General features: G+C 40.9%; 1 protein-coding gene across 1 annotated transcript; it reads right to left on the reverse strand.

Moving 5' to 3' along the window:
* Window positions 1-3,339: 3,339 nt before the first annotated feature.
* Window positions 3,340-12,888, reverse strand: LOC134186872 (mucin-like protein). Its single transcript, XM_062654948.1, has 24 exons — window positions 12,854-12,888; window positions 12,727-12,765; window positions 12,593-12,631; window positions 12,497-12,535; window positions 11,861-11,911; window positions 10,792-10,821; window positions 9,154-9,441; window positions 8,962-9,095; window positions 8,542-8,889; window positions 7,762-8,434; window positions 7,093-7,701; window positions 6,221-6,472; window positions 5,791-6,159; window positions 5,569-5,724; window positions 5,375-5,506; window positions 5,180-5,302; window positions 5,004-5,120; window positions 4,810-4,932; window positions 4,624-4,749; window positions 4,473-4,559; window positions 4,303-4,412; window positions 4,144-4,250; window positions 3,727-4,080; window positions 3,340-3,660 (listed from the first exon to the last, which is right to left on the reverse strand). Exons 7-24 carry the CDS (start codon window positions 9,227-9,229, stop codon window positions 3,528-3,530), a joined length of 4,029 nt encoding a protein of 1,342 aa, XP_062510932.1. The 5' UTR covers window positions 9,230-9,441; window positions 10,792-10,821; window positions 11,861-11,911; window positions 12,497-12,535; window positions 12,593-12,631; window positions 12,727-12,765; window positions 12,854-12,888; the 3' UTR covers window positions 3,340-3,527.
* Between the last annotated feature and the right edge of the window lie 271 nt (window positions 12,889-13,159).

Consider the following 13,159-nt stretch of genomic DNA (forward strand, 5'->3'; position numbering starts at 1 on the left):
ATGTTTGTCTGTCTGTAACGCGCCGATCGACACGACACCGATCTCGGATCGAAACGTGGTGGGCTGGTCGAGATCACAAGTCCGAGACGAACGATCGCGTCGGATTTCGCCTGGACTGCCTCCGACGGCCCGAAACGAGACACTGGCGGCCTGAAATGCGATGCGTGGGAATTTGTTTATTCAATTGACCGAGTATGCGGATGGACACACACCTAGCTTCGCCCAAGACGCAGTGTGGATTGCAGCTTCGGATGCGCTTCCATCACCACATCACTGATAGTGGATTGCAGCTCCGGATGCTCTTCCATCACCACATCATCAGTGATGTGGTGATGGAAGAGCATCCGAAGCTGCAATCCACACTGTGTCTGGGGCGAAGCTAACACACTCCTGCTATCGTACGCCGTTCTAATTCTCTCATCTACAGTGTGAGGATGCGCTAGCCTCGCCCCAGACGCAGTGTGGATTGTAGCCCCGGATGCGCTTCCATACGTACGTCTGGTATAGTACCGCCTTTCTGGGCGGGAGTAAGTATGTAATCAAATTCTTCAGCGCTTGTCATGCTAATGTTATTAGCTGGGAACTGAGCTTTCGATTGGACTTTGACGTTGTTCTAGCCTCTGTACTTGTCGATATTGCGATTTTAGGCCGCTGCCAAGCATTAGTAAGAGATTGCAGCTACGCTAGAGAGCGTAGCGGTGAAATGGCAGATCAGAAATGGCACTTGCAGTGCGTCATACGCCTTTGAACGCGTACACAGGTCAGAGGCGTAACTAGGCATGAGGCAACCGAGGCAGTTGCCTCGGTAAAAAAAAAGGGTGTGGCGTTGCAAAAATTTTGCTGCATGTAGGTTAGGAGCAGAAGATATGACATTCTGCACTAACAAAATCTGCTATCGTGTTCTTTTCAAATTTGAAACCGCGTGCGTAAACTCTTTGATACTCAACTTTAGCGCACGTTCTTGGCACGTGAAGCACTTGCCACGCACGTGACTGAGAAACCTCGAGGTTAATTAATTAATTAATTAATATTAACTTGCCTCGGTAAAATTTTAATGCTAGTTACGCCCCTGCAGGTTCTCAGTTGAAGCTGCAATGCGTCATATGCCTCTACTGCAATGCATTGGACTGCTGCTTGCGTTCTGCGCGCTAATTAGCGAAGATCCTACAGACAGTCGTTACCTGCAATCTACTACGCTGACAAAGTACACTTGTAACTGACACTAATCATGTCCCTAGGGACATGATTAACCGTACGACCCATCGACCGTATATATAGTTGGTTAGCGGAGATGCAAATGAAGCTATTCCGACCAATAGACGAGAAGTGGTGTCATTACTGACCAATAGACGAACGTGATGTCATCATGAGGCTCCACCTCTCTTTGTTTGGTTGCTGCTAACGAGAATTCGGCCATCAGGCGTCCGTCCTGTACATGATGTTTAGTCCTTTGCTTTAAGGGTTTAGCACATACATTTGTACGTGTATGTTTCCCCAACAACAACCAGGGCGAGGTGTGTAGCTGTACCTGACTTGTAACATTTTGCTTGTTCCACAGTGTTTCTGCATAGTGGTTCTGCAGTCTGCCAGCTTGAATTTTGGGCAAAGTCAACGCGAACAGAGAGTAATCATGCTCATCTCCTACATCACAATCCAGTACTGTGAGTGTCACACAGGACTGCTGCGTTCTAATTAATTTAGGTAAAAGATTGTGATGTAGGAGATGAGCATGATTAATTAAGTACATACCCATCCCTACATACTCATCCCTACATACCCATCCCTACATACTCATCCCTACATACCCATCCCTACATACCCATCATTTTCTCAAAATGTTTTTTTCTATTTTTTTACACCTGAGTCGAGAGAAGCAATTGTGTGCAAGTTTAGGAGAAGTCCAACAAAAATGAACTTAACTTGTATGAGTAGATCTTACCGAGACAAATCGATCGGTATAAGTTACTCCGTTATCTTCGCTTTTGTATACGAGAAAGAGCGATGTTTCTATAATGAGCAACGCCCACGCGCCTGCTCCGCGCTTCCTGGTCGATTAAGCTCCGCCCACTGCAAACGAATCAATGCGTTTACGGATGACTGCTACCGATATATCGAGAATGCCGAATGTGAATGCGAAGATATTATAAAGATCTGCTTTCTTGCCGTCAGTGGTTCCTCTCTAAAGTAAAATGGTGTCGGTAGAGCTGTTTTCCCGACAGACTTTGCAGCAGAATTCCTCAATACCACGGCTTACCTAGAGAACGTGCTTGTGCTTGAGTATTTGTTTATCCTTGTTCTTTTAATATCCGAAGAGAAACGTTCAGCGCGCGGTCTGGCGTGTGCTACAGAGGACGTTCCTATTTTCACATCCGGTCTGCTCACTTTCTTTTGCCACTGATTGGTAGAAGGTTACAATCCCGAATGTAAAAATAGGATTATCCTTTGTAGCACACGCTGAACGTTTCTTCGGATATTAAAAGAACAGGGATAAAAAATACTCAAGCACAAGCGCGTTCTCTAGGTAAGCCGTGGTATTGAGGAATTCTGCTTCAAAGTCTGTCGGGAAAACAGCTCTACCGACACCATTTTACTCTAGAGAGGAACCACTGACGGCAAGAAGGCAGATCTTCATAATATCTTCGCATTCACATTCGGCATTCTCGATATTATATCGGTAGCAGTCATCCGTAAACGCATTGATTCGTTTGCAGTGGGCGGAACTTAATCGACCAGGAAGCGCGGAGCAGGCGCGTGGGCGTTGCACATCACAGAAACATCGCTCGTTCTCGTATACAAAAGCGACGATAGCGGAGTAACTTATACCGATCGATTTGTCTTGGTAAGATCTACTCATACAAGTTAAGTTCATTTTTGTTGGACTTCCCCTCTAGGGAAATTATGCCATAGCTCGCCATCACTGTGACTTGAACATGCAAGGTCCCGGATGTTTGCATTCTCCAAATGCTCTCTCTAACCAATTGAGCGACAGCACCACACACACACACACACACACACACACACACACACACACACACATACGCACACGCACACGCACACGCACACGCACACCACACACACACACACACACACACACACACACACACACACACACACACACACACACACACTTAAATATTGGTCAGTCTTCTGCAATCAGTTTGATTAGCAACAATCAAATGTCAATTAGAACCCTCCTATATTCCTGCAGTAGAAAACCATTTTCAGCTTTCAATTTCAATAAATAACTACACTGAATATCTTAAAATGTATAATCTGAACTAAAAATTTTCTATGATTTTTTTATATCAACATTGATGTCACATTGCTGCAAAACACTGCTGATGTTGCTAATCTAATAAGATAATATTGACTGAGTTGGCAATCAGTATTGCGCACTATGGTAAATCAAACAATATCACAATCTACATATAATCAGCTATAAGACGTCATGTGACATAAAGTTCACTGTAGCATGACTATTAATGTACTACAGCAGATGATTCATCACTAAACCTAGTCAACTGCATTTAGTCAACCCGAGAATGAGATGTGGTCTTGTTAGGATCTCCTTCAAATTTCCTGGTCACCATTTGCATACTTTCCCTACCATCCCCATCATCATCAACATTAACCGGACTCACTTTAGATCGTCTACCGCATCTATTGTAAAGTCAAACAATTAGTAACACAACTCTACGCATTCAAACTCTGATATTTGCAACTTACCTATACCACCATAATGCAATGGCAATGATGACAAGAATAGCAGTAATCCCACAAGCAGCAATAATGCCAGCCAACTGACCAGTGCTAAGACCAGAATCATCGGTCTTTCCACGATTAGTGGGAGTTGCAGATGTTGTGGTAGTCGTAGTGGTGGAAGGAATGGCAATAACAGAAAGCACTGTAAATCCCGAATCTCTCAACTGTTGCTGCCCACTTGTCGAGTTAAGAGCGTGAACTGCAGTATTAGCCGAAATAAGTGCTCGAACATAAAACATAATCCGAAGATTAGATTCCACCACATGCACTGGTCTCACAACAATCACATCTGTTGGATCGATAACTAGTACTGCACGCCTGCAGGATACAACAACACAATAAAAATAAGTCAGTCGATCAGCTACCAGCCCATCACCATACTTTCTCTTAGAAGAAGCTTGTTGTGAACATTCTGCTACATTGTCGCTACAGTAACTGGATAGAACTTGAGCCACAGCTCTTGTAAAGTTTGACTCAGAAGCATTGAACTGTACAGAAAATTGTTACTAACTCTATACACTTGCACTACACGATACATACCTCTGACAATGTCATATTGGCAACTACCACAGCAATTAATTCAGGTGCAGTGGCAGGTGTGGTTACGTTTGACGGCACTGTTGCAGTGATTGAACGTGCTTTTGTGGTAACTGTCACAGAAACAAAATTGAAGCACAAACTAGCACTACTATCTGATACTTAACACATACCTGACAATGAAGTGGATGGTGCAGTTGCTGTCATTATAGTAGAAGTTGGTAATTCAGTCATCACAGCAGTAGGAGTTGATAATTCAACTACAGGAGAACGTACGGTAATTAACAGAGAACTCAAAATTATTCATTTAGTAAAATGGATAACCTTGGCAGCTATTATTGACAAGAATCGTGCCACCAGGACACTCGCACCGATACCTTCCTGCCGTATTTACACACTGTTGACCAGAAATATTGCAAGGCTGGGTATTCTCAACACATTCATTGATGTCTGAAAGGATGCAAAAATCACTTTTAAAGTCGAAGCAAAGAAGGGCACAGTATAGCTGACCTTGACAAGACTTTCCATCTAGTTGGAGGCGATATCCTACAGAACACTGACAAACGAATGAGCCGTTGTTATTGATACACACTTGATCACAATTGTCTTTGTTCTCCAAACATTCGTCTATATCTGCTCATACAAGTAAGTAATCAGTATACACGCGTATACTAGTACTGGGTGAGGTGATCTGTTTAGCTTACCATCACACATCACCCCATTCTCTAAACGATATCCTTGCTTACAAAAGCATACGTCTACACCTTTTATTACAGCACAATCTTGCATACAATTATTCGGTATGACACAAACGTTGTCAGCTGAAATATGATCACAAATTCAGTATGTGAAACAAATAATGATGAAACGAGGCAATCACCTTCGCACGTTCTGCTATCATCGCTGTTCAGTGTAAATCCATTTTCACAACCACAAAAGAAAGAGCCTTCTGTATTGTTGCAAGTTTGGTGACAAGAATCGAACTCTTCACATTCGTCTATGTCTGATCGACCAGTACATGTGTACAGTATATTCATATCAATATAACAAACAGGCTATACTGTGACTCACTCACCTGAGCATGATTTCTTGTCTTGATTCAGACGAAAACCAGAGTCGCATTCGCAATTGAAGCTGAACAACTGATTCACACATTTCTGTTCACACCCACCATTAGGAGTGTTAGTTGAATTGCATTCGTTGATATCTATGTAAGATATACTTGTAATCAAAAAGTGCTTGAGTAACTATGCAAGTATTGTCTCTTACCAACACATTTGCCATCACTAACTTGAGTGCCACTTGGACATGGTCCACAATTGGCACCAGTCAGTGGTGCAATGTTGTCAAAACACTCCACACCTTCAAAGCAATTGATTTCTTCACATCCATCCATGTCCTGATCACAGAACTGTCCTTCCCATCCTACCATCAAAATTCATTTGTAACTAGCACACAAACAACACTGACAATTAACACGATCAAGCCTACCAGATCCACATTTGCAGTCTTGTATAATAAACAAATCGTCTCCACCATCCTTATTTGATTCAACGCAAGTGGCATTCAAGTCGAGTGCACAGCCACAGATACGAACCTCTGGATGAAGAATGGCCGTTGATCCAAGCGAGTCATTTGCAATAAAGAGGAGTCGAACAGGAGAGAAAGATGTCGGTGTCCATGTGAAGTTGTATGCATCCCCATCATGAGATAAAGAATAGTCAGAAGGAGCAGGCAGACTTCCTTGGAGATTTACAACATACGTGTCATTTGGATCGGATACAGAAAACAAATAGGTGGCAGATGTGTTGATATGAACACGAAATGTTGCATTCCCAAACAGCTTTGGTGGGTTGTTCACTAACACAAACATTAAACATGAACACATTGATGTGAAAGCTCTACATAATACACACAGCACCTAAATTCTGAGAAAGAGCTTTGTTGTCCTCATCTGTCTGCTTGGTCTCGCTCGCAATATCAGCATCTCCTGTCTGTAGGAAGTCATAGAGACATGCTGTATTGCCAACACCACAAAGAGTAATTTGTTCTGTTGTAAAATTGCTCATAGGAATCTCATCTGGGAAAACTGGCAAATGATCAGGATATGAAAAGGTTGACACATTTTCACCCATCTTGTAGTAAAATAGACTCTCCTGTAAGGTTATCTGCCCTACAAATAAAGTTATTCAGTCACTTCAACGACTGTTACGCCAAAGCGTCTAATGTTGTCTGAAAATTCTGTGTGCAGGATCTCCAACACACTTAAACACTGTTAGGACACGATTCGGTAAATGTGTGTCTGACTTATACGTACATCGACATTGTCCACCCGTCTAGTCTTCATCCACTTTATAACTTGGGTATCTGTTCGATTATGGTACAACCTCTCTCATACACTTTGAGGGCCTCTGATTGGCTGTCCATTCATTCTGTGGTTGCCCCGCATAGCCACATGCAAATACTGCTCTGATTGGACTATTTTAACCGATTGAAAGTATGAAACATTCCGAACAGCCAGACAGTCACACGTATAGTCACACACGTAGTCACCCACATACATAGCCATGTAGACCAGAGGTGCTCAAGTGCCCTTTGAGTACACTATGTACTTTTTCACGTAATGTTTACAAATACTTCTTTGGCTCATAACTGAAACCACCTTCCCACTAGCCCACATATCCAAGACCCACCCAGCTGTCTCCCAGGTAGTTTAATTATACAGTCCAAACTATATTTAGTTTGTCCATTCGTCTGGTGCATGTAACAATTAATCAAATACAACAAACTTACAGTCTTGCCCAAACTGGTGTATTTCTCTGTCCGTAGCATTAGCAGAAAGAATGGTTCCATTCCTGAATACAAAGTCATCATCCTTGTTTCCATTCCAAACTCCCAACAGTCCTCGAGTTTCACCACGCTGCTTGTCAGGGCCAGCAAACACTACAGACAGCAATCCCTTCTTTGCTTCGACAGTCACTGATATGCCAAGTGGGAACGTTGCTGTAATAGATTTTGTCATCGGTTTGGAAATCGACACCATGTGAAGATCTAAACTCGTCGAATTGTCTAATTCTGTAACATTGCTGCTGATGTCTTGCCAATCCGACTGGTTGTTAGGTGCCACAGAGTGATACTTGACAACTAACAAGTTAAAGTCGGAAAGCTCCACATGTACAATATCTGACTTTGGAGTTTGACTCTCAAACCCACTAGAAGGATAAAACTCGGCCATAGAAAATGCTGAGAAAACAGTCGCACTCGATCCGTTAGCAGGCCTTGTTCGGCCCATAAGTACAAAAGTGTCATTGACAGTTTTCATGGTGATGTATTCTCCCCAGCCATTGAAAGTATACTGTTTACCATCCAGTGTGGTAATATGTGGGTCTCCCCAAAACCAGGCTATACAAAAAATATTACTAATCAACTATAAACACGCACGTGCAAAATGTACGTAGATACCTCTCCTTTGTGGTACATAACCTGTACAGTCATGTGATGGTCTTCGCTGGTAGTACAAATGGCATAAATTACCAACACGACAGCAATCTCTACGTGGTTTATCATCAAGTTGGTAATGTAATAGATAATTGACTGATGGATCGTATCGCTGTGCCGAGCCTCCATAACGAGGACCAACCAAGAGACTACCCCACGAAAACCAATCTGTTGAATAGCAGCACTGTTGTCTGCTGCCACTGTTTGACGGGAAAGTAGAGTAAGCACAGAAAGAAAACCAATCAAATCTAAACCGTCTGTCCCACCAAGCTTGCCACCACCTACAAGGACAGGGTTCAAGATCTGCAGCCCAAGACAGATCTTCTCTTGCTCGATCCTCTTCAAACCACACTAAGCAATCGCGTCTAGCTACTGCAATAATGGAAGGGTCGAGATGCAAAGGGTAGACAAGTTTCCCTTGTTTGCCTACATTTGATGCCGAAACGTCATGATCAATCGTTGTCACCTGGTCATATTGGGATAGTCTGTGATTCTCATAGTATGTCCCTCCTTCAGCGTTGTATCCAACAACACCCTTTGACCATCTCCCAGACCACTGCAAATCACTACAATTGTAGTTGAATATTGCAAATGAGCTAAGACCATCAGTAGCCAATACAGCCTGAAACGTATTTCTCTACAGAGACAAAAAGAAAAGCAATGATATGCTACTGTACATATATTAATTAATTACAAATATTAATTGACTAAAGCTTCATAAGATTCGGTTATTTATTCATTTACCAAGCCTGTGTATTCATCTTCGTAACACCACCACCACCAACTGTAGTATGAATAACAACCATCAGGATAATTAGGAACTTTGTCCCATGTGGCAACAAGAACCCATTGAGCTTCAAACGATTCATATCCTTTCAAGAGTGTTTGAATATCTCTATTGGCCATCTTGACTGCAGAGTCATCTCTATGTGTATAAACATTATACCAGACATTGCCTTCTTTCCGAATATCGACATCAGCCCAGAATGGTGCAACTACACTTTGTCGTCTTATCCAACTGTATCCAGGAAAATAATGAGGCCACCAAAAGTAGAATGGTCTCCCAAACGAAACGATTCCATTGGTTCCAACCTAACACAACATTAAATGAGCCATATAACTTTAATTAATTAAAATTAAGACACACAATCAAGTATCACTTACATAAGCAGTAGAATACACATTTTCAAAAAAAGGAAATCCGACTTCAATTGAAATAGGTGAAGACACACCATCAAGATAACGATACAGTGACTCGCTTTCTTCACTTAAACCGAAAGAGTATAAACGATTCGAATCTAAAAGTATAAAACTCGGTTGTCATCAGACATAGTTTTAAAAGTGCACAGCTCTTACAGCAGTCATCCAGTTGTGTCTCACACTTTGTGCCTGTATATCCTTCAAAACACTGGCATGTGTATCCATCTACCATATCACTACAAGTTCCTTGATTATGGCATGGAGCAGACTCACACTCATCGATGTCTGTTTGACATGCAGTGCCAGTATAACCAGAAATACAAGTACATGCATAACCATTGATGACATCACTACATGTCCCATTGTTCTGGCATGGATTTGATACACACGTGTCTAGATCCAGCTGGCCACTGCCACTACCAATAGTACTGCTGTTTCCACTAGCTGCATAAAATAACATACATACTTACCCAATTAATATTAATTATCCAATCATAGTTCTAATACTTTTTATATTAATGTCGTTATAAAGCATACAACTTAACAGTAACTACGCTCTGTTACTGTCTCTCCTTATGCAGAGAAGAAAAGAACTTACATGCAAAATGCAAAGGTCTATGCTATATATACTTTACACATTTTTGGTTAGTAAAAGTTGAACACAATTACATATTTGATCAGACCAGAAAGTCTGCATCAACTATATTTAATGTTCCTGCTGCCAGAATTCATTTGCAGAGCCATGATCAATGAGCCCTAGCACCTACAATGACGTATTTGCTATACATGTATCTCTAATAATTATACTTCAACTAAATTGTACAATTCTTTTCATTTTATAGGTGTCATGTATGGTGCAGTAAGACTTGTACAGTGCAGTTCAATGTGTTTGTTGCATCCCTCAATGATGTACATGCATGCACTGACATGCAGTTGTAAATTGTAACATGCACTGGACCAACCTATTGTAAGTGCTAGATAGTCCTAGAGTCCTGTACACATTATACAGTGGCCAGTAATGCATTCCAAGCTCACTGAAAGACTACTTTCATCTCTTTGTTTCTGGTGTTTGAGTAAGTTTTACATGCAGTAAAAACATTTAGTAATAAGCTATTGCCCATTTGCAATTGGAGTACAGTAAAGTCGCGAACAATAGCTGGGGCTAAGTTAGATATCCTGATTACCTGGTAAACACATGACTTGAACACTCAATTATATGTCTTTCTCTTTCTTGATTGAGATTGTTGCAGCATCTCCATCAGTGACCTCAATACGAAACATACTAACGGCTCGACAATCCGGGCAATAACCGTATACTGGATAAAAGCAGAGAGCGAGTGTAACACATGTCTAACAAGAAGGGGCAAGAATATAGCACGATGCGTCCCATAAGAGTTTGGCATGTGAGAAGCCACAGTTTGACTATTGTGTTACCATATAAGGAAATTATATATATATATATATATATATATATATATATATATATATATACGCTGGCTGTGTAGAGTTGAGTTAGTGTGATTTTTTGGAAGTTTTTGGTGAGTAAACACGTAAGGTGTATGAGTACTAGTATGTCGTCGACCCAGATCATCGTCCGAACGTCTGCCCACATAGAGTGGCACGCATTCGCCTATCCTGAGAAGACCGTTACAGCAGGTTATTGGAAAAGTACGTAGCCAAGAAATGCGGCTACTATTCAAGGGCTGCTTCTATTCAAGGGAAGCTTTTGTTCACGACTTTACGGTATGTATACATACATTCATATACATATTATAGATATAGTAGGAAACATACCTTCTGTTGGTTCTGTTGTTGAACTGGGTGCTAAACAATAACATATCAAAAATAAGCCATATTGCTCATTTAGACTAGCCTCCCATCAGATCCACTCACACTGTCATACCCAGTTCCCATATGACACAACAACGCCGAAGGTCTGATCGAGTTCTTCTCACCCACCATTTATGCTAAATATACTAGATAATAGAATATCAAAGATCTACAGTTCACTAACAGGATTAGCTTAATGTGAATTTCCCGTTTCACATAAAAATGTTTTGAACAACAGACACGTTAGTTGTATAGTGTTGCTGTTGTTGTGTTGTATACAGTAGATGTAGGACAGCAGCCTGAACTTTGTCGCTTCTCCTTTCTACACCTGATCAAAATGCAAGTCTCACCTCCTATTATCGATATTGGCAGACTACTATATCGATAATAAGAGGCAGCAGCGTTGCTTCTTTGCTGGCTACAGGTTGACGATTTTCATAATACTGTTTGTCAGAACTCGGTCAGATGGATTTCCAGATTCGTGTTATTCTTGTGGCTTAGTAGAGCACTGCTACTAGGGTCTAGTTCAATTACACCTGCATGATTTTATCATGCTGATTGTACCGCTCATAATGCAAATTGAACTCAGGCACACTGTCAATGAATCGCTTTCTGACACTATAAACAGGGTTGAACTATAAACAGTAAGTGTGCACCATCGTTTGTTTGGTGTAATGTCAGAGCCTGTTAGTTTAGGTACAAAGATCATACTATAGTCTCACGTAGCCAGGAAGTAAGATGCAGAAGAAAAGAGTCTGGCTACGTGAGACTAAGAACGTATACAGAGTCTCCAGGCTCTGGACGTATGTGTTGCAGTTTACACAATAATTAACTAATTCATTATTATATTGATCAATTTAGTGACGTGAGCCCCATGCAGGACCAGGACCAGCAATGACACTAGATGAAGAAAGTAGGCAAGAAGAACTCAGATCCTTTCTGATGTTGTTGTGATAGCATGATGAGAAGGTCCGGGGAGGCCAATTTGGACTATGTATAGTATACATTCATATACAGAAGTACTTGATCATACCTTCAGTTGTAAACACAAACGCTGGTTCTGATGTTTGAGTACCAGTAGGTGCTAAACAAACATCAAGAATACGCTATTGTTCATATATAGTAGTAAACATACATTCTATTGTAAACACAAACACTGGTTTTGATGCTTCAGTAAGTGCTAGACATGCAGTGGAAACATTAATAGACTAACGCTCATTTAGAGTACGATCGAGTATGTATACGGCCGCTTCCAAAATGGCGGAGTACGTGACGATCGAGCCGCTCACACAAAATCGTGATAGCCATATTTTCAAACCAATTGCTAAACGAAAAAACGCTTCTGCCCAGAAGAGTTTGCAGCAAAGACATGTAACCAGTTCAGTCGGAGAAAGCCTGCAAAAACCCGTCTGAAGAAAGTTAGTTAGTCATTGCGGTATATTGCAAATACGTTTGAAAATAAACCAAAGGTTTAATGGTAACAAATTGGCACACATAGAGAAGAAAAGTAGGAGACTTCACCAATGCTATTCATTATTTGCAGTAGTGCTTCTGAGCCAAGACAGGAAGGGAGCACAAACGAGCTTATGTATGATGTACGCGACACCATGAGCCGTTCCTAGATAGTGACTACGTGTCACAATCAATACACAGACAGTAGTAAACATACCCTCTGTTGTAAACACAGATTCTGGTGTTTCAGTTAGTGCTAGACAGTAGAAATATTAATTAATTACCTAATGCTCATTTAGAGTAGCAAACATACCTTGTGTTGTAAACACAGGTTGTGATGTTTCAGTAAGTGCTAGACAGTAGAAACATTAATTAATTATAATACTCTAATGCTTCATGTAAAGTAAAAGTATGTATACATTCATACATATTCAGTAGTAAACGTACCTTCTGTTGTAAATGCAGGTTCTGATGTTTCAGTGAGTGCTAGACAGTAGAAACATTAATTAATTGCCTAATGGTCATCTAGAGTACGAGTATGTATACATTCATACATATACAGTAGTAAACATACCTTCTGTTGTAATTACAGGTTCTGGTGTTTCAGTAAGTGCTAGACAGTACAGAAACATTAATTAATTATAATACTCTAATGCTTCATGTAGAAAACAAGTATGTATACATTCATACGCATTCAGTAGTAAACATACCTTCTGTTGTAATCACAGGTTCTGGTGTTTCAGTGAGTGCTAGACAGTACAGAAACATTAATTAATTATAATACTCCAATGCTTCATGTAAAGTACAAGTATGTATACATTCATACACATTCAGTAATAAACATACCTTCTGTTGTAATTACAGGTTCTGGTGTTTCAGT

This window comes from Corticium candelabrum, chromosome 11 (genome assembly GCF_963422355.1).
Source record: "Corticium candelabrum chromosome 11, ooCorCand1.1, whole genome shotgun sequence".
Lineage (NCBI taxonomy): Eukaryota > Metazoa > Porifera > Homoscleromorpha > Homosclerophorida > Plakinidae > Corticium > Corticium candelabrum.

Bases quoted from the DNA above. Each gene is read 5' to 3' on its own strand.
- LOC134186872 (XM_062654948.1), bottom strand. From the start codon at position 9,229: ATGGTAGATGGATACACATGCCAGTGTTTTGAAGGATATACAGGCACA. The intron at 5,303-5,374 runs GTGAGTGAGTCA...CTGGTCGATCAG, and splicing joins AGACAAGAAATCATGCTCAG to ACATAGACGAATGTGAAGAG. The intron at 3,661-3,726 runs GTAAGTTGCAAA...ACTTTACAATAG, and splicing joins ATTGCATTATGGTGGTATAG to ATGCGGTAGACGATCTAAAG.